The sequence below is a fragment of the Amphiura filiformis genome, chromosome 17 (assembly GCF_039555335.1).
Source record: "Amphiura filiformis chromosome 17, Afil_fr2py, whole genome shotgun sequence".
Lineage (NCBI taxonomy): Eukaryota > Metazoa > Echinodermata > Ophiuroidea > Amphilepidida > Amphiuridae > Amphiura > Amphiura filiformis.
Genome location: NC_092644.1, coordinates 42,383,618 through 42,403,293, shown reverse-complemented (window position 1 = coordinate 42,403,293; position 19,676 = coordinate 42,383,618). Strand labels below are relative to the sequence as shown.

Here is a 19,676-nt window from a genome sequence, read left to right as displayed (position 1 = left end):
GGTTTTTTTGTTGTTGTTGTTTTTTTGTTTTTTTGCTTGTTTTGTTTTGTTTCTTATTTTTTCCTTCATGTTCTTGATAATCTCTTCTATATATAGGCCCCCTAAGTGCCATTTCAAATTTTGGTCAGCTTCTTCATTTTAACACTTCTTTATAGCATTGCATTCGGCCTATTGGCTATTTTATTCTAAGCTCGCGGCCAATTATAGCCGTTTTGCCCTTTGATTTTGCGCACTGAACCTTCAGATTTGCCGTACTGAATCATCATCTAGAATCAATGAGTGTACGTTAGGCAATGTTTTAGGATCATAGGCCTGCATTTGTATTTCAGCTATATACTAATATTCAGTAGATAGAACAAAAAACACATTAAATTAAAATTATAAACCAAAACAAAATGTCGCAAAATTTGACATTTTAATTTGATCGTCAGAAGATAGCACACCAGTAACATGATTGTATAAAATATCGCTTTAGGGGTTCATACCACTAAATCCGCCTGTGAAGCGGTTTCCGGTAAAAGTTTATCACCCCTATAGTCCCAACCTTGCATAAAAATTGTGGAAAATCGGTACAATATTAACAATTTTAGTGTTGAAAATCGTATTTGACTAGAACTTGTGAATGTGATCTCTACAAATTTGAAAAGAAAATGCCACAATTTGAGTGATGTTTACGATTATGTGCGCATGAACACGCGAGGTCAAAACGCGGTTAGCAGTCGGATGTAAACACGGGAAAATCTGGCCTATTTTCTCAAAAAGTCAGTAAAACTAAAATGTGTAGTCATTTTCAGAAATGTACGTTATGCAGAATTTAGTTCTAATTAAGATGATATCAAATATATATTTCAAAGTTGGACGTCACTTGACTTATGGCCTAAAACGCGACCCCTATTTAGCACGTAAAGTCCATGGAAAGCTTTTTGTGATGTGGTATGTACCCTAAATATCTCGTTCAGCAGACAAAAACGAAAACCAACGGGCATTTAAATTTGAACTATCTGCAGTTGATAGCAAAATCACACAAATCCGACAAACACCAAATGACATAAAAACAGATAGAGAAATGCAAAGTCTTTATTTCAAAGTTTGTTTCAGCGTCATACGGTATTCGGTTCTTGAGATATTTCAATTTTAATATTGCCCATGTAAATCAATGCAGGAGCTCTATAGACACCGGCACCAGAATCGAGCAAATTACGGTTCTTACTATTAGTATTACTATAATAGTAACGGGAAAATCTGGCCTATTTTCTCAAAAAGTCAGTAAAACTAAAATGTGTAGTCATTTTCAGAAATGTTATGCAGAATTTTGTTCTAATTAAGATGATATCAAATATATATTTCAAAGTTGGACGTAACTTGACTTATCATGGCCTAAAACGCGACCCCTATTTAGCACGTAAAGTCCATGGAAAGCTTTTTTATGATGTGGTATGTACCCTAAATATCTCGTTCAGCAGACAAAAACGACAACCAACGGGCATTTAAATTTGAGCTATCTGCACGTGATAGCAAAATCAGACGAATCCGACAAACACCAAATGACATAAAAACAGATAGAGAAATGCAAAGGCTTTATTTCAAAGTTTGTTTCAGCGTCATACGGTATTCTCGCCACATTTTCTTTTAGTATAAAGTTATGGTAAATTCGTGTTCTTACTATTACTACTGACGATAGCTTAAATTAAATTGATGGTGTAATTTTGGTCTCCAGTAGTGCTATCTACTGAAGATCAAGTTAAAATATTCAAGCAGTTAGGTCTGCAGAGTGTTGTGACATTATTTTTGAAAAAGAGTACGAGAACGTCATAAGCGTAACGAATGTGCGAATAACGCGTGCAGCATCATGATTCGGGATTTTGCGTACTGAATCCTCAGATTTTGCAGGCAATGTTTTTGGAAAATTATTATTTTGCATGTTTTTCTTGTTTTCGTTTTGTTTTGCTTGCTATTTTCCGTAGATAGCATTTAGGGCCTACAAAGAAAATAATTAATACCTCTATTTTTTCTTTATGTTTAATGATTTTTTTAATGATTATCATTTTGACTATCTACTGAAGATAGCAATTACGGCGGGTTTATATAAGACAAAAGGTTATTTCTTGCGTACTGAATCATCATTGTTTTTTGTTTTTTCTTTTCCTTTTGTTTGTTTTTGTTTTGCTTTTGTTTTTTGTTTTTGTTTTTTTTGTTTTTTGTTTCTTGGGTTTTTTGCCCTTTTATTATAGCCGTTTTGCCCTGGGGTTATGCGCACTGAATGAATCATCATCTAGAACGCGTGTTAGGGAATGTTTTTGGAATTTCTTGTTATTTTCTGTAGATAGCATTTAGGGCCTACAAAGAAAATAATTAATACCTCTACCTCTTTTTTTTTTTATGTTTAATGATTTTTTAATGATTATTATTTTGACTATCTACTGAAGATAGCAATTACGGTGGGTTTATATATATTACGACAACAGGTTATTTCTTGCGTACTGAATCATCATTGTTTTGTTTTGTTAATACTACCAGCCATGTTTTGCATTTTTGTTTCTTGATAATCTCTGCTATATAAGTGCCATTTTAAATTTTGGTCTGCTTCGTAATTTTAACATTTCTTTATAGCTTTGCATTCGGCATATTGCCTATTTTTCATAAGCGCGAGGTCAATTCGTATTGCCGTTTTGCGCTGTACTGAATCATCATCTACAACGCGTGTTAGGCAATATTTATTGGAATATTAGGCCTATATTATTTTTCATGATTTTTGTTTGCTATCTTCTGAAGATAGCATTTAGGGCATACGAAGAAAATAATTAATACATCCAGCAGAATCGGTTAAAAATTTTTTTTCGTATTATATATTTAAGATGAATTAAAAAAAAATGTATTATTTTTCCCTTCATGTTCCAGATAATCTCTGCTACATAAAGTGCCGTTTTAAATTTTGGTCAGCTTTGTCATTTTAACATTTCTTTATAGCTTTGCATTCGGCCCATTACCTATTTTTCTAAGCGCACGGTCAATTCGTATTGCCGTTTTGCGCCGTCCTGAATCATCATCTACAACACGTTAGGCAAGGTAATATTTTTTGAAACATTATTTTATATGTTTTTTTAATGCTATCTTCAGAAGATAGTATTCAGAGCCTACGACGAAAATAATTAATAGTAGGCCCTAATACCTCCAGCGGAATCTGTTAAAATCATCTTTCCGTATAATTTTTTCTCTTATCTTGAATGATTTTTTTGTATGATTATTATTTTGACTATCTGCTGAAGATAGCAATTACAGGGGTTTATGTAAGACAAAAGGTAATTTCTTGCGTACTGAATCGTGGTTCAGCCGAAAGCCGTGTATTAAAGACAAAATAAGGCATTTTACATGAATCTGTGATTTATATATTGACAGTAGGCCCTATATAAATTAGCTATGCCTACATGTATTTGAATGGGGCTTCAACTTAGTCAACATTGGGGGTTTCTTCATTTTTTGCCCAATTTTGCATTTCAAAAATACCAAATGACAATTTGAATGACTTATCCTTTAATTTATAAACAATTTAAAAAAAAAATTTTTTACACTTTCACTAGGATCACTGAATGGGACTTTAACATGGTTGATGCAGGGCCGGATTTACTTTTTGGGGGGCCCTGGGCCAGGCCAAAATTTGGAGGCCCCCAAACTCACCGTTTGGTTTGTAAATAGGGGGGACAAAACAGTCAACAGGGACATCGGCAGCTACTCTCTAGACCATGTATACGATAAGAACCAAGCATCCTCTTCACTTTTTCAAACCACCATACTGCAGTTACTGTCCGTTTTCCTATACACAATACACAGTGCTCTTTCCCATTGACGCGTGACCTTTACAAATAGCCCTACGTTAACAGTATGGGGATATGACTAGTTAACGTCGCTGTGTGAAAAATAACCGGCCAATATTAAAAGTACTCTTCTAAAGTTCTAGAAAATATAGTTTTTAACATGTCCTAAATTTTTAGCTAATTTAAATGTTTGGAAATATTCGTACTTTGGTGTTTTAGTTAATGTTATAGGTAATAGTACATTGCCTAGTTAACGTCGCTGTGTGAAAAATAACCGGCCAATATTAAAAGTACTCTTCTAAAATTCTAGACAATATAGTTTTTTAACATGTCCTAAATTTTTAGCAAATTTAGATGTTTGGAAATACTCGTACTTTGGTGTTTTAGGAAGGATATGTAAACGACAGATAACACCAAAATATGAAGAAATTATTTCTAAACCGTGTTAAGTCAAAAATCATTATGTTGCTCATTTTCAAGAATGCTGGTTTACAAAAAGCACGACATTGTCTGATTTCGTGAACAAAGCCACACATAACATTGTTTCCTTTCGTGTCCTTTATAATCGGTTACCCAACTGAAGCTATGAATACCAGCGTTATTGCGATATCGCACATGAAAACAGTCACTTGTGCACAACCAGAGAAGATCCGATTTAATCAGTTGAGCTGTTTCAATGAGTGTTATCTTGGTTTAATAGCTTTTAATGGGGTTAAATCCTGGAAAGGTCGAGATGAATTCTACTGCAGACATGACTGCATCATGCCGAAACATTTTTTGGGTCAACCTTTTCGGGCTGTTGAGGAAGGGGCGGCAAAATTGAATTTTCTTCAGCCCCCCGGGGTAGGGGCGGCCACGGTACGCCACTGCTGGGTCAGCATGCATCTTATTAACCTACACTGGCTGCCCAGACTTGTGCATTTTTATTGTAAGAGCTTGGAACGGTCCATGGATTTCCCATGGATTAGCATGTGTCCCTCATAGACTACTCCGTAGTCCACTTGCCCATTGTGCATACTCTGGATATTAAACTCTGATTTAATTAATTTGTGCACAATTGATAGATTTTCGCAACTGATCATCTTTTCAGTCACCGTACTCCCTCTGTTTGTTAGCTTCCCAAGTGGACTACTGACTTTGGATTGCGGTTTACATGCAACGGCTGTCTATGAGCCTCTATGGATGAGATTGTCGGAAATCTGGCCTACTAAAATTGGCCATGATGTAAAATGGGCTATTCCAGAAAATAGGTGCACACCCCCTATAGAGGAGTAAATTTTCAATCAAAGAAATGTCTGGATTTCCAAGTTTGCTTTCTGAAAACGACTGGATTTCCAGTTGCCAATGTTACTGGAAAAAGCTTGGAAATCCAATCAAATTGAGGATTTCTGATTTTAAACTATTTTTCTGCCGGATTTTTTTGCCTTTGGCATGATGCACTTATGGTCCATGGCAAGCCCGATTCGACCTTTGTGGCATTAAACCCAGTTAACAGGAAATTAATCCAGTAAATCGATTCAACTAACGGCAACCAGCTTCGGTCGATTACCCCAGCTGCAGCGTGTGTAAACTCTAATTTGCATAGAGGCTGTACGTGAAATTATTGATTGGCTCCAAACAAAGGATTTGAACCGGTGCACGTAGGCCTAATCATGGCGCAGTGCAGTCCATTCAATCAAATGTTGTCATCAACCTATTTGATCGCAGTGCATTGTTATGTGTGTGAGACGAACTGTCGCGGTTGATTGCAATCAAACAAACGATGTCTTATGTATTATTTTGTTCCGTGATGAAAATCGTGATGTTTTATTTAATCACTCTCGAAAAATGTATTTCTTTTGTAGGCCTATTACTTTGTTTTGTGATGAAAATCGTGATGTTTTATTTCATCACGCTTTAAAACAAACGATTTATGTATTACTTTGTTTCGTGATGAAAACCGTGATGTTTTATTTCATCATCACGCTCTAAAACAAACGATTTCTTGTGCATTATATTTGTTTTGTGATGAAAATCGTGATGTTTTATTTCATCACGCTCTAAACAATAATTATAATTACATGCATTTCAAGAAAAAAAATCTTATTAAAACGGTAGGCCCTATGTTGTTTAGAAAAAATGTAGAAAGTGATGATGATGATGATGTCGATGATGATGATGATGATGATGATGATGATGATGATGATGATGATGATGATGATGATGATGTCTCCAAAAGTGTCCCGGTTTTTTTTTCTTGCCCTAAATCGTGCGTATCTATTAATAAGGCACTTCAATAATCAATAATCAGTCCCGTGACGGCCTCCACTAACTAGCTACTAACTTGGGTTATGGGCCCTGATTTTCATGTTCACTGTCACTTACTCATCAGCGAAGTACGACCCTTTGTCAATTACCTACAGTACCAAATTTCGGCATACTATTTAAAAAACTCATCATGATGATCGAACAGAGAGTACTTTAAATGTAGCTTGTACCGTTTTCGTGTGGCATTCTTCAGAAGTGAGCCGTCCGTTTACCAAAATTTTCGGTCAAATCTCCATTCAATTAACACGGGATTTGGCTAGCTATGCCTTGCCCTCACTCACTGTTTTACCAAAGTACGAATATTTCTGAACATCTAACCTAGCTGTAATTTTAGGTCATGTTAGAGAAATATATTTGCTAGAAGTGTTTGAGAGTACTTTTAATATTGGCCGGTTATTTTTCACACATTGATGTTAACTAGGCAAATGCCTATCCTTTTAACGTGGCACGATTTGTAGAGGTCACAGCTCAATGGTGAGAGCACTGTGTATTGTGTATAGGAAAACGGACAGTAACTGCAGTATGGACACTTTAAAAGTCTGGATTTCCAACAGTCACGACTGGACAAAAAGTCCGGATATCCGAACTCCTCTATAGGGGGTGTGCATCTATTTTCTGGAATAGCCCAATGCATCTTTAAATGGATCTGGCTTGTGATTGGTTGCCCAGACCTCGTTATTGTTTAAATCCTCCCAACACGTACCATTACCATTAACTATACATGGTACACAATTATCTATGGAATGCGGCGCTTTTGTGCTGGCGCGAAAAGCTGCGAAAGTTGAAGGATGAACGCATCTAGCGCGTATTGTACCACCATGCTTAGTCTTGTGGTTAGATTTGATTGATAAACAAGTATGATTGACAGTGTGTTTTAGAGTACGAAGTCCCGGGGTAAAAGTGAAAGTCCATAGTCGATTTTTAACTCGGATAATTAACTGGCAGATTCTAAAATTAGAATTGTTCAGTATTGAAGTGCTTATATAATGACATTATGATGTTGCATGCAATAATATAAGCCTACGTATACTTTACCTTATACTGTCACTAATATAATTATTGAAACTTTTTCATAACAATTTTAACTAGTATTTTGATGTAATAAATATCAGTATAATTTCGAGTTCAACTGAATGCTTTCATCATGATTAATAACATGTTTTATTTATCAAAAATCGACTATGGCATAGTCTAGTGTCCCTCACGGACCAACCTGGGTAAACAAAACAAAGAAACAAATACAAAATCGCACGTATGTGCTACACAGAACACCGTATAAAACTTTGACCCAAGTTCAACAAACCTTACCTAGCAGCTGAAACCGAACACCAACTGACCTTGCTGTTGTTAGCTTGTATTGTATCATCCAATGGTATCAGCTGGAAGCTGTTGGACAAAAACACACGCATATTATAGGCCTGTAATAGCTGCTAGCTGCTTAGGTCTGTAATTTCTGCTTGCAATACATGTACCATCATAATCAGCGATAATGGCATTAAAATGGGGAATATGTGGCAGCGGCAGGATCTGTCAGTCCTTTGTTAATGCCTTGCAAAGTTCTCCAACTGAAGAGCATAAAGTAGAAGCAGTTGCAGCTCGGAGTGAAGAAAATGCTCGACAATTTGCAGATAAAAATAAAATTGGCAAAGCGTACGGTGGATATCAAAATCTTGCTAAAGATGCTGATGTTGGTAAGTTCCCGGGGGTAAGTTATGAAATAAAAATAGGCCTATGATATTTTGAAAGAGTGACGATTTGGCGAAGGGGATAAGACCGGGAAGCTTCCCCCTCCCCCTGTGGACGATCGATCTGCTTCCTCTCTTTATCTCTCCCCGGTCCCCCAGACTCCAGTGATGCTGGCCGCTGAGTATTTTAGATTTGAACCTTTTTGACCATGCATGTTTGACCAATTTTGTCAAATGTTGCCCCCCGTCACCTTGGACCCCACCCACCCCCTATCTGCACCCAAGGAGTTTAATACGGAGTTATTGTCCGTTGAGTCCAAATTAATGTACGAAATTTTTTGACAATTTTTCTCAAAATCTGATAAATTTTATATGTTTGAACGTACCCAATAGACCACAAATTTCAACCTTTGATATTTTTGATAATGTTATAAAACTCTAGATAGACTGTAGGTCGTAGGTAGGTCAAACTATCTAGGCCTATGTCTATATTTTCTGAATCACTATCACTGTGACCTGAACTAAATGCCTAAGTATTAAAGTAACTAAGCGCCTAACTAACAAAATAAATAAATAAGGTTACGCTCCTTGTCCAGCCCAACTTTATCCACGGGGGGGGGCTAAATTCACTAAATATTCAAAGTCGTTGCCATGTCGTTGCTCTGAGTTTCATGCTAAAGGCAATCGTCAGACGTTACGTTTAAATAAATAAATAAAAGTGTCCCACAGACAATGTAAGCTATAATATAGTGTGTGTATATTTCGAGTTTCTATATGTACAAGGTGCATATTTTGTCTGGTTTTTAAAGCCTTAATCTTTTCAGTTTTTGATATCCATACGCGGAGCCTGTTGGAAATTTCTTCTAAATCTAAATCATTCCAAGCATATAATTCATTTGTATAAATTGAATAGGCTCATAGGTCTACCTGTATATAAAATTAGTGTAAAGTGCCATACAGACTTCGAATATTGAACGTAGAATATTCGTTCAAAAAGTTCATGTTGTATTCGTTGTTCAATCTATTTCAATTCATTTTATTTTTTAACTTTTTTATTTTTATTTTTTATCATTTTGATTCTAGCGAATGTGCGATGACAGAAAAACAATTATATGTAATGTCCAATGTCTGGTGGAAATATATTATATCGATTTTACGTCATCAAACATTCGTTAGAAGATAAACATTAATGGAAATATAATGGGAATAGATTCAAGTAACGAAGACATTTGCATCGAATATTCTACATCCACTACAAAGTCTGTAGCGGCCTTAACAATGAACGTCGGACGATATCTACACGGATCACTGATTATGGTGACAATAAAATGACGACCAGATTTTATTGTTCCAAAAACCAATGCCATTCGCTACTTGCACGGTTCCGCCATTATGCACTATGTGCGGGAGAGCCTCGAACTGGCAGCATACATGAAAGGAAGAATTATGTAACCTTACACAGAACGTTATGACTAGTTCAATTCCCATTCATGTATGCTGCCAGTTCGAGGCTCTCCCGCACATAGTGCATAATGGCGGAACCGTGCAAGTAGCGAATAAAACTGGGTGAATAAGGGCAGGACAGGGATTAGGGCCCGGGGATTAGGGTTAAAAGTTTGAAAGCATTCCGGAGGTCAGGTCAAAACTTAATAAATACTAAGTTGGAAAAGCAAACCATCAGGTTTTTTTGGAAATGGCTCCGCAGATATTAATTGATGTGAAAAAAAAACCTTGTCACTGTATGTGCATCCCCTGTCCCTATTCATCCCGTTTTAACATGCACTTTCCAAAGAGAGAACAGCGTGCTCTTCTGCAAATAATATGGTAGAAGAGTATAGTTAACTTTTATATAAAATTCTATAAAAGTACCTATAACTTTATACTTAATCATACTATTAAATTACTATAGTAGGCCTACAGGATTGAATTATGACTGATATCTGAATCTGATCTAGTTTGAATTTGTCTCTCCCGATACTTTATTTCAGATGTTGTTTACGTAGGCATCGTTAATTCTGAACATCTCAGTGCCTGTGAATTGATGCTCAACAATGGCAAACATGTTCTCTGTGAAAAACCGATGGGTTTGACTAAAGGTCAGGTCAAAAGAATCACCGATTTAGCCAAGGAAAAGAATCTATTTTGTATGGAGGTGAGAAGTTAAACATGTGTGATTTTAGTGAAATAGACTTGATTACTAAAGCAAAATATTTCATCGTCATGATCGTGGAAGTTTTAACTGCACTTGTTTGCTCCTGAACATGCTGACCTTTTGAAAATTAGTTGAATAGGTATTATTTAATTCTTTTGCCGTTCTAATTTTATACACAGAATTTGAATTATAACTTTTTCACGACATATATGATGGATAATTAACTCACACAGTGCATGATAATCGGCGATTGACCATGATTATGATGATGACTGTGCATTTTGAGAGGCCGCAAGACCGCCCAGGCACGTAACCAGGATTCATTGGGGGCCGCATTTTGTAAAAGTGGACTTTTTTTTCCAAAATTTGGACCTTTTTAACCAAAAAGGCATAAAAAAACCCAAATTTTTTCGATCGCTACGCTCGCAAATGGGACCTTTTGGGTAAAAAATGGGAATTTCGGGATGGGGGGGGGGGGCGTCCCTTGGTTACGGGCCTGAGACCGCCGACTTAAGGCCTTCTATACTCAAATCATTCGATACTGTGCTTGATAAATCAATCGCGTTCAATTGATAAAACACTGGACTTGGTGCGTCACTCTTTTTGAGGCTTTGTGCATGACAAAATTGCAGTGTTTGAGGGGTCTTTTGGAGCCTTAGCTGGTTGCGTGGAGGAGCTCCAATAGTCCCGGGAAACAGTCTGTTTGATTGTTGTGATGAAGTCGGTTACTTTACCTGATAAGTTTATTGCCAAAATAATGGTGTTAATTGATTATGTTACTTTCATTCGTTGAATAAAGGCTATTTGTGGACGATTTAGCCCAGCTTACTCAAAAATTCGTGAACTAATATCTACGGAGAAGATCGGGGAAGTGAAAGTAGTGTTTGCCAACTATGGCTTGTCTCTCATGCACAAGGAGAGAATACTGAAAAATGGTAAGAAATTCGCCGTCGCGTAGCTATCCAAATACTTATCTTGGCGCATCCTTAAACACTCATCTGGCCAGAAATAAGCAATGAAAAACTGCGCGGGCCACATGTTTTTATTTTTAAAGCACGTCATTTCCAGGTGATCTTGTAGTAGAATTCAAGTTTCATCTGCATTCGCCAGCGAAGTGTTACGTGCAATCCGATTATCACTATGTCAACTAGATCCCGGGACTGGATTACGCTTTTGAGTTCTGCACCACGATCAAAATGATCACAACACAAAGTCTATAGCATGTACTACCAATTCCAAAAGGTGCGTGATCCAGTTACCAGGGAGTTATATGTAACCACCCACTTCGCTGGCGAATTGACGTTGTTAAGTTTGTCACGTTGGCCTAAATGAACTTATTTTATTTCTTATATAGTTACAACTATGCAGAATTCATGCAAAGGGTCATTGGATCATGAAAAAATACAATTTGCAATTTCAGAAAATACTAGTAGCAGGCAATGCACGGTTTACGTCAGCTTGCACTCCTATTAAAGTGTTGATTCTTATAGGCCCGAATGTATTCGGCTGCGACTGATATGGAGGTTCGAACTAAGTATTGCTGTAAGCTGTAGATTGCATGTTAAGGACAATACGAGAGAAAGTGCTAATTAAAATACGATATGATTTAGAGTAGACGTGTATGTCTATAGAATTGCCTTTTTTCCCATAGAAAGCGGCGTGTTAAAATGGTTAATTCGTTATTTTGTATTTACACTTTTGTCATGACTCAACTTTTTGGAAACAGAACTTGGAGGTGGTGCCATTCTTGATCTTGGAATATACCCGATTCAGTTTGCTTTGATGGTGTTTGGAGGAAAGCTCCTGTTTCCGTATCAGCAAAAGGTTTTCTTACAGAAACTGGTAGGTATTGAAAGAAAACGTGGGCCTACACAGTGACGTGTCCAGGGGGGGAGGCTTTGGATGCTGAAGCCCCCGCACTTTGTTAAAAACATGTAAAATGTAAGCCCCCCGCATAAATCTGAAAGACCCTCTGAGCCCCCCGCAGGAAAGGATCCTGGACACGCCAGTGCTACACGAGCAGCTTGTACGAGCATGCACATTTTAAAAGTAGTCAGTGTGCCTCAATGCCAAAAGGTGGCTGAACAAAAAGTGGTTAATTTTGCAAAAAAAAGTTTGTGCCGACATGTCTCCTGTTCCCCCATGCATGATTGACACCCTTGCGTGAGAAGACAGGATTGCTACCTTCGTTCGATCCTTACACTAGGATCCACAACATGCTCATCGATCAGGGCACAGTTCTTTAACCCCAATACATTTGTACATTCATTGAACGACCTTTGAAAATTTAAGTACAAAAACTCATACTCTGCAACTTGAGGTCAAATTTTGCACTATGATTGATTATAAAATTGAGGTTAGTGAACTATACCATTGGGATGAGGCCATTGTGGTCCATAGTGTTATCATTCATCCACTTCACTCCTTATCTTCAAGACCAAGAATTTAGTAGAAGGCCTATAACCAAAACTAGATGGAATTATTTATCCTGTAGAAAGTGCTACGATCACAGAAATGCGGCTGCCTATTCCTAACTTAGAGTGAATACTGTACGTTATCATTGAGTGACCAGTATCGAACTGTATTGTTACAGCTTAAAATTATAACTTATAAAAGTTAACAATAAAACGTTTTGCATCCTTCTCTTAGGTGTTGATGATACTTGCACTATGAATCTTCAGTTTGAAGGCTACGGATTGGCTTCTCTTACATGCTCAGGTTCCACCAAACTTACTGGAGAAGCCCACGTATTTGGTACAAAGGGACACATAAAAGCAAGTACCTTTATTATTAGATAATGTTGTGATATTAAAATATCACCTTGTGGGTGCCACCTAGGGGAGAGCACTATCAATACCACTACCATCATCCTAACTACAATCACCACCATCATCGACACCACAGTCCCAATATCTGCATTATAACCACAACTACCATATAACCACAACTACCACCAGCATCATCATCATCATCATCATCAATGTCAGCAGTAACATTTACCATCATCTTCACCAATACCAACAGCATCACCACCATCATCATCATCATCATCACAACCATTAATACCAGCAGCAACACCACCACCACCATCATCATCATTATCCTACATCACAATCACCCCAATTATCATCATCCACCCAAAGTAGCATATAATTTATGTTTAAAAAAATAATTTTAAAAATTGCCCCACTAAAGGCAAACTACAAGGTAGAGTAGACTTTCCTGACTTTGGATACATTTAACAAAAGAATCAGATATTAAATCACAAATTACATCAATCATTCAACCAATTAACTAGCCAATCATAATAATAACCATCACTAATATCATTATCCAGTCAGTACGTTTTAATGTGGGCCTAATGTCCATTATAACAACAAAAAATTTCCCACAAAAGGAAAAGTGATTTTCCTGATTTTGGATATACATTGCAAATACTTCATATAAATAAATTCCATGATTGCATTTGTTAATTATAATCACCATCATTGTCATCATCAACATTATTATTGTCTAATAATAGTAGGAATTTTGTCCAACAAAAGGAAAACTATAAGGTAGTAGACTTTCCTGATATTGGTTACCGGTATAAAAAGTCAGGAAATCGTAAATTAGAATCAATCACCACCCCCACCCTCCCCCTCCTCATCTTCCTCCAGCTATTGTCAAATGTAATCCTCAAACACTACAGCAAGTATAGAAGAAAAGAAGGCAGGAATTTTTCGTCAGCGTTATCTCCTAGATTTCAGCTGTTAATGCCAAGATCTGAGGGGTATCAAAAGTTTTAGAAATCGCCCAGAAGTGAAAGAGCTATATCAATGAAATTTTGTCAGTGTAATCACTGGTCCTTATGTACACTATGGTGCAAAAATGGTATCATAAGTATGTTTACTTTTTTTACAGGTGGCACTAGATGCCAATAACCTGCTGCCCCAGTTACTGCGCATAAACTGCAAGATTGAGAAAATTGAGGCAAGCAGCATTATTAAGATCCTGCTTTTGAAGGGTTGCAGTGCCTAGAAAATTGATGATGAAATGAAAGTTATCTTCGGTGGTGATTGTGATATGTCTCTGTCACATTTTGGAAAAGGAATTTTTATTTCATTACAGATTTTCTGGGCACTGTAACCCTTAAAATGGAACTTATTCATGCTGCATGCCTCAATTTTCACCATTTTGCTGGTTTATGCGGTTAAAAGACAGGTAGTGACATCTAGCTCCTGTAAAAAAAAGTAAACATACTTATGAGACCATTTTTGCACCATAGTGTACATAAGGACCAGTGATTGCACTGACAAAATTTCATTGATATAGCTCTTTCACTTCTGGGCGATTTCTAAAACTTTTTTATTCCCCCTCGTATATGCCTGACTTTAAAAAAAATGCATATATAAATCAAATGTTAATATGAAAAATTCAAACTACAATGTAGATTTTCCTGATTCTTGGTACCCTTACAAAATAAATTGCAAAAATCACAAACCATCAGCAGCAACCATGGTGATTTAGTATAGCCACAAAGGATATTAGGATATTTATTCTCAAGCTCTTTTTAACAGGTTGTTGATGTGATGTCTCGTCCAACACAACTTGAAGTCACTACTGATGGGGATGGCAAAACTAAGGTATTAGACTTCCCAGTAGCAAAGGAAGCACCTGGCATCATGGAAGGGTTTCTCAGATATGAGGCGGATGCTGTTAAAGAGTGTATTAAAGCAGGTAGTGTAACTTTCTCATTATCTAACATGGGGTGTATCAGGTGCATAGGGGTGGTGTGTGTTTGTGTATTGTGCTTGTGTATTAAAGTGAAATAATAAGTGGGCTAAATAATCAAAAATCTAATATGAAAAATTCTGAAATTTCAATTTCAAACTACCGTAAAAACTCGATAGTTAGCATATGTGCTTACTATTGAGCGCTTTTGAAAACATGAAATCAAAGTCCGGCGCTTCACCAACTGAGCTAATGGGGTTGAGACACACATTTGCAGGTTTACTTGTTCGTATATGTGTATTGATGATTTGCTCAAAACCCTTTACACTTTTGTGGATGGGGCTCTTCATGTTTGCATGTTTTAAAAGCACTTGATAGTAAGCACATATGCTAACTATCGAGTTTTTATGTTATTTTTATGTGAAATAGATTTTCCTAACGTTTGATACCTTACAAAATTCAATTATAGTCATAAAATCAAACCTAATCATTCATCAAGAGTAAGAGAAAGAGGATAGTGAGGAATAGAGATGGAGAGAAAGAGAAGGAGAACGAGAGATGTGGGAAACCACTCCTACAATACATTTGGATATTTTGTTTCCAGCTTCATCACTTATATCACTAACACTTGCATAGGCATCCTATATTATAAGCTCCCTTTATACAAGTTTGCATTTTCTCTCTTTTTTTCTCAGGCAAATTAGAATCACCACTAATGAGTGTCTCCGACAGTCTTGTGATTGCTTCTATTATGGACAAAGCCAGACATGATGTTGGCTATCAGCTGGAATATGAACGGGCCAATATGGTCATGCCTTGCCAATAAAATGGTTTAAACAAACTACTCGTTTACACACCCACCCTCTACATACTTTGTACATTTCAATAGACATATTGCTGAAATTATTTGAAGTGCTTCCCGAAAGGCTCCGAAAACACTGTATTTCAGTTTCATCATCAATTTGGGCTTTTGGGCTACTAAACCAGATGCGGAAATCTGTAAATATCTTCATCAAGATGAGATCCTCATTATTATAATTTTCACTACGTTGTGGTGACGTTCTTACAGAGAAGCCAATTATGCATCCACAAGATGGAATTAGCTTGATGTAGCAACTGCCAGTGTTGTTGTTACTGTTGCTGTTGTGTGTGACAGCTTATTTTGGTTACTTATATTTTTATGCCAGTACTTGAACATGAATTCAGTGTTTTTAAGACATTATACCCATCTAAACCTGCCAGACCAAATTATCTCCTTTAGTCTTCCTTTGTAAAACAAACTATTATAGTGAACATTGTTGAGAACATGAAGTTGTCATCATTTTGTTTATTAACTTTATGAGTCAATATAAACCATGTATATTAAACTGAAGATTGGTATGGGTAAGGTAACAATACATAAGTTCAATGATATCCTATAAACAAAAGTGCTTACATTTGGAGGCTGACCTCCTCCCTCCCTGTAACATACCGTAAACATTTCGCTTAATGGCGCTATGGGCTTCCTTGACATAACTGAAATTTTAGACACAAACGAAAAGTGCCCTCCCATAAAAATCTCACCTGCAAATAAGGGCACATACCCTTAATTCTTGTTGAGATTTTTAGAGGAGAGAGCTCTCTATTTGTACATATTGTACATAAAATTTACCCCGAGGCAAAGGAGCCCATGTGCGCCATTAGGGGAACGTTTACGGTAGATGTGAAATATTGAAAATTCCAACCTCAAAAGATCAACTTTGTGACTGATATTTTAACAAGTTTTTACAAACATTTTTTTGACCCTCCCCCTCACCCTAACAAAAGGACTTTCATTTATAGGACATCAATAAACTTTTGGTTTGTTCCCTAAGCTGTATATAATTGTAAATATTAAACCACCAATATATCATTGTACTATCTTATCTTTTCCCAAAGACAAAGTGTGCTTAACCCCATGAGAACTACCTGCCCATTGGTCAAAATGAATATTGTGTCCTATTTTGAACCAATCGAGGAGAGTATTAATAAGATCATCTGCAAATGCAAGTTTGACCGTAAATAGTTTAAAGCCTATTCATAATTGGCAATTGAAATGAGCATTTCAAGTTATCAACCAATCAGAAATGCTGTTAGATGACCAGTAGTGTCCAGGGGTTAGCGACAATACTGGGTAACTGTACAAAAGATAACTCTTTAACAAACATTTAACATGTTCTACATGTCCACCCTTTGGTGTAGCAAAAAAATAGTTTGCTTGTCCAAAGACCAATTTTAAAAAGTTGTTCAGAAAACAGCTGCTCTTTAACATACAGAGGATAAACTATTGCATGAAACTATATATTTTATTATAAAAAACATTGGTAAATACTTATTCTTTGAGTTTGTTTAAATTCAAACAAAATATCTTTCACCCTCATAAGATCAATAACAAGAATATAAGGTCTTCACTTCATCAAAAATTTTAAATGTCTGTGATATTGTTGTAAAACCATATGGACCATAAAATGAATAAGGAATGCTCAATATATTTTTGTCATACCCTACCTACATGTAAATGGAATGACATTTTCTGCTCTTCTGTGCCATTTTCATTGATGATATTATTTGTTACCCCTATAAGCCCTGTTTATTCATGCAATTCAAAAAATATCATTGGTTTGTACTTAATGGTTGTATCACATGAAGTGTGACATGCACCTTAACCTATTCATAAATGCAAGAATTTCACATACATTGTTCATGTTTAAAATGCTTTTTGTTGACTTGTCTTCCAGTGAAATTCTTACATACTTGCAAGGCACAAAAAGTTGCTATTTTTCTTTTCTTGTATACCGGGGTACAAAAGCCAGTGGCATGTGCAAATGGGGGAGGGGATGCCCCGTACCTTTTGCAAAATGAAATTGCATCCAGTCCGGAGAAATGTAACCTGGGGACAATTTACAGGGCTATCATGCATCATATAAATGTTAGCAATTTGGCTAAAATTTTGGAACATTTTTTGGGTCCCCCTCCACTTTTTAGATTCTTGAGCACCCCACCCACTTTTGAAAACTTGCACAAGCCACTGACAAAAACTGTATTGTTTTGGCGATAATTAAAGGTTGTAAGAAAAAAATGGTGCCTGATTATTTTTATTTGTTTGTCTGTTTGTTTGTATGATACCATATTATTATCTCCAATAAACATGATAAATGAAAAAAAAGTTCTCAAAAAATACAGGTTATTGGAATGCATAGATTGTCATATATCGATGACCTTATGAATAATAAGGTTAAATGTTAATACATGAGGTTTATTGTTTCTTAGAATTGTCAGGGAGTTGATAAGTTTTGGTTATTTTGATAACTGTATCATTTTAATAATGAGGCTCAACACACACGTTACTGTCCCAGCAACACACAAAAAAGTTGAAAACAATTAAATTGTTATAACATTTTTGAAAACTTTCTAGCATAATGTTATGTAACTGTTGACAAAATAATTTGTAATAATGTTTGGGAAAAAATATAAATATAACTTTTTATTTATAGTGTACTACTAAGATTTGGATGATACTAATTCTAAACACCATCCCAACACTTACACAAAAACATATGCAATATAAACTTGATATCTGACTATACTGAGGCAAGGGAATACAACTTTGAATTGACCAGAACTTTGCAAATACTACTCTAGCTTCTATCTATATAATACCAGGAAATGTAACATACAAAAAAAATCATGCGTTAGAAAATACCGGTTTGTCGAGTACATTAATTAGCATCTTAATCATACATCCAAATCTTATCAAAAATGAGTTGCATATTGAAAGAAGTACTTATAACAAAAACAGGTGCCTTATCACCACTCACTAGGCATACAGACATTTAAAGTCCCATTTAGAGATTCCAGCGAAAGTATTAAAAAAAAATTAAATTGTGTATAAAACCCTCAAAAGGTATTTCTGAAATGAAAAATTTGGGCAAAAAACAAGGAAACAGCATTAATGACAAAGTTGAAGCCCCATTGAAATACACATAGCTCATTTATATACTGTCAGTATATAAATTACAGATTCATGTAAAATGTCTTATTTTATCTTTCATACACAGCTTTCGGCTGAACTACTGGCAGGCTATGTAATCACATCTATGAATCTGAATTTTGGTAATTTCTACGATCATCCGGATGAGCAAATCACTGAATGGGCCTTTAAATGCAAGTCAATTTGTTTTGATGGTCCACAATGTGGAAGTCCCCAACCCCATAACAAAATTAATAAATCCTGGTACATGCCTGCCTTAACTTAACATGTTAACCATGAGCCTAATAAGCCTAATATTTTGAGATGGCTTCCTTGTGTGATGCAACCACCATAATTATTCGATATAAAAATACCTGCGTACTTTTAAGTAGGCAGGTATATTAAAATATCATGCATGTCATTCATAATGATATTGGCAACGAAACACAAAATGAGAAAGTGCATTGTGTATTTCCGAGTATAGATAAATAGTTTGTAGCACCGTTGAAAAATGTTCAATTGTAAATTGGATCACTTTGTGTGTTGCTTACAAAAGTTCTGAATTTTACTCAAACAGGCCAAACAAAAATGCTTATACCAAGCACCTATACATTTATCAAAGAACATACCTGCCTACTTATTAGCACATATTACAGTGTATTCACAATGCTGCTAGCATTTTGCAATGCCTAGTTAGCAATGTATCAATTAGCACACATATTATTCACAATGATGCTGGCAATTTGCAATGCCTAGTTAGCAATATATCATTTACAATGACATTGGTAATTTGCGTAGTTAGCACACATATCATTCAAAATGATGTTGGTGATTTACTTACTTATTTAGCACATGTATCATTGACGATGATGTTGGTAATTTGCTTACACATAATCAAAGACAAAATTAAAAAAGACTAGTTTGCGTCTGATGTCAGGTCAAATTAGACACTGCCTGATTGGTTGCTGATCTGCGCAGTAAGGCAATTTCGGTCTAGTTAACAGGATGTCATACGCAAA

At 36.1% G+C, this 19,676-nt stretch overlaps 1 protein-coding gene across 1 annotated transcript; it reads left to right on the top strand.

Annotated features, from left to right (window-relative positions):
* The first annotated feature begins 7,397 nt into the window (after positions 1 to 7,397).
* On the top strand, positions 7,398 to 18,422 carry LOC140138259 (trans-1,2-dihydrobenzene-1,2-diol dehydrogenase-like). The gene is made up of 7 exons (XM_072160173.1): positions 7,398 to 7,810; positions 9,793 to 9,956; positions 10,756 to 10,891; positions 11,683 to 11,798; positions 12,606 to 12,626; positions 14,516 to 14,675; positions 15,365 to 18,422. Exons 1-7 carry the CDS (start codon positions 7,609 to 7,611, stop codon positions 15,493 to 15,495), a joined length of 930 nt encoding a protein of 309 aa, XP_072016274.1. The 5' UTR covers positions 7,398 to 7,608; the 3' UTR covers positions 15,496 to 18,422.
* Positions 18,423 to 19,676: the final 1,254 nt, after the last annotated feature.

Excerpts from the sequence above, each read along its gene's own strand:
- LOC140138259 (XM_072160173.1), top strand. The coding sequence starts at position 7,609 with ATGGCATTAAAATGGGGAATATGTGGCAGCGGCAGGATCTGTCAGTCC. Across the intron at positions 10,892-11,682 it reads GGAGAGAATACTGAAAAATG|AACTTGGAGGTGGTGCCATT; the intron begins GTAAGAAATTCG and ends TTTTGGAAACAG. Across the intron at positions 14,676-15,364 it reads TAAAGAGTGTATTAAAGCAG|GCAAATTAGAATCACCACTA; the intron begins GTAGTGTAACTT and ends TTTTTTTCTCAG.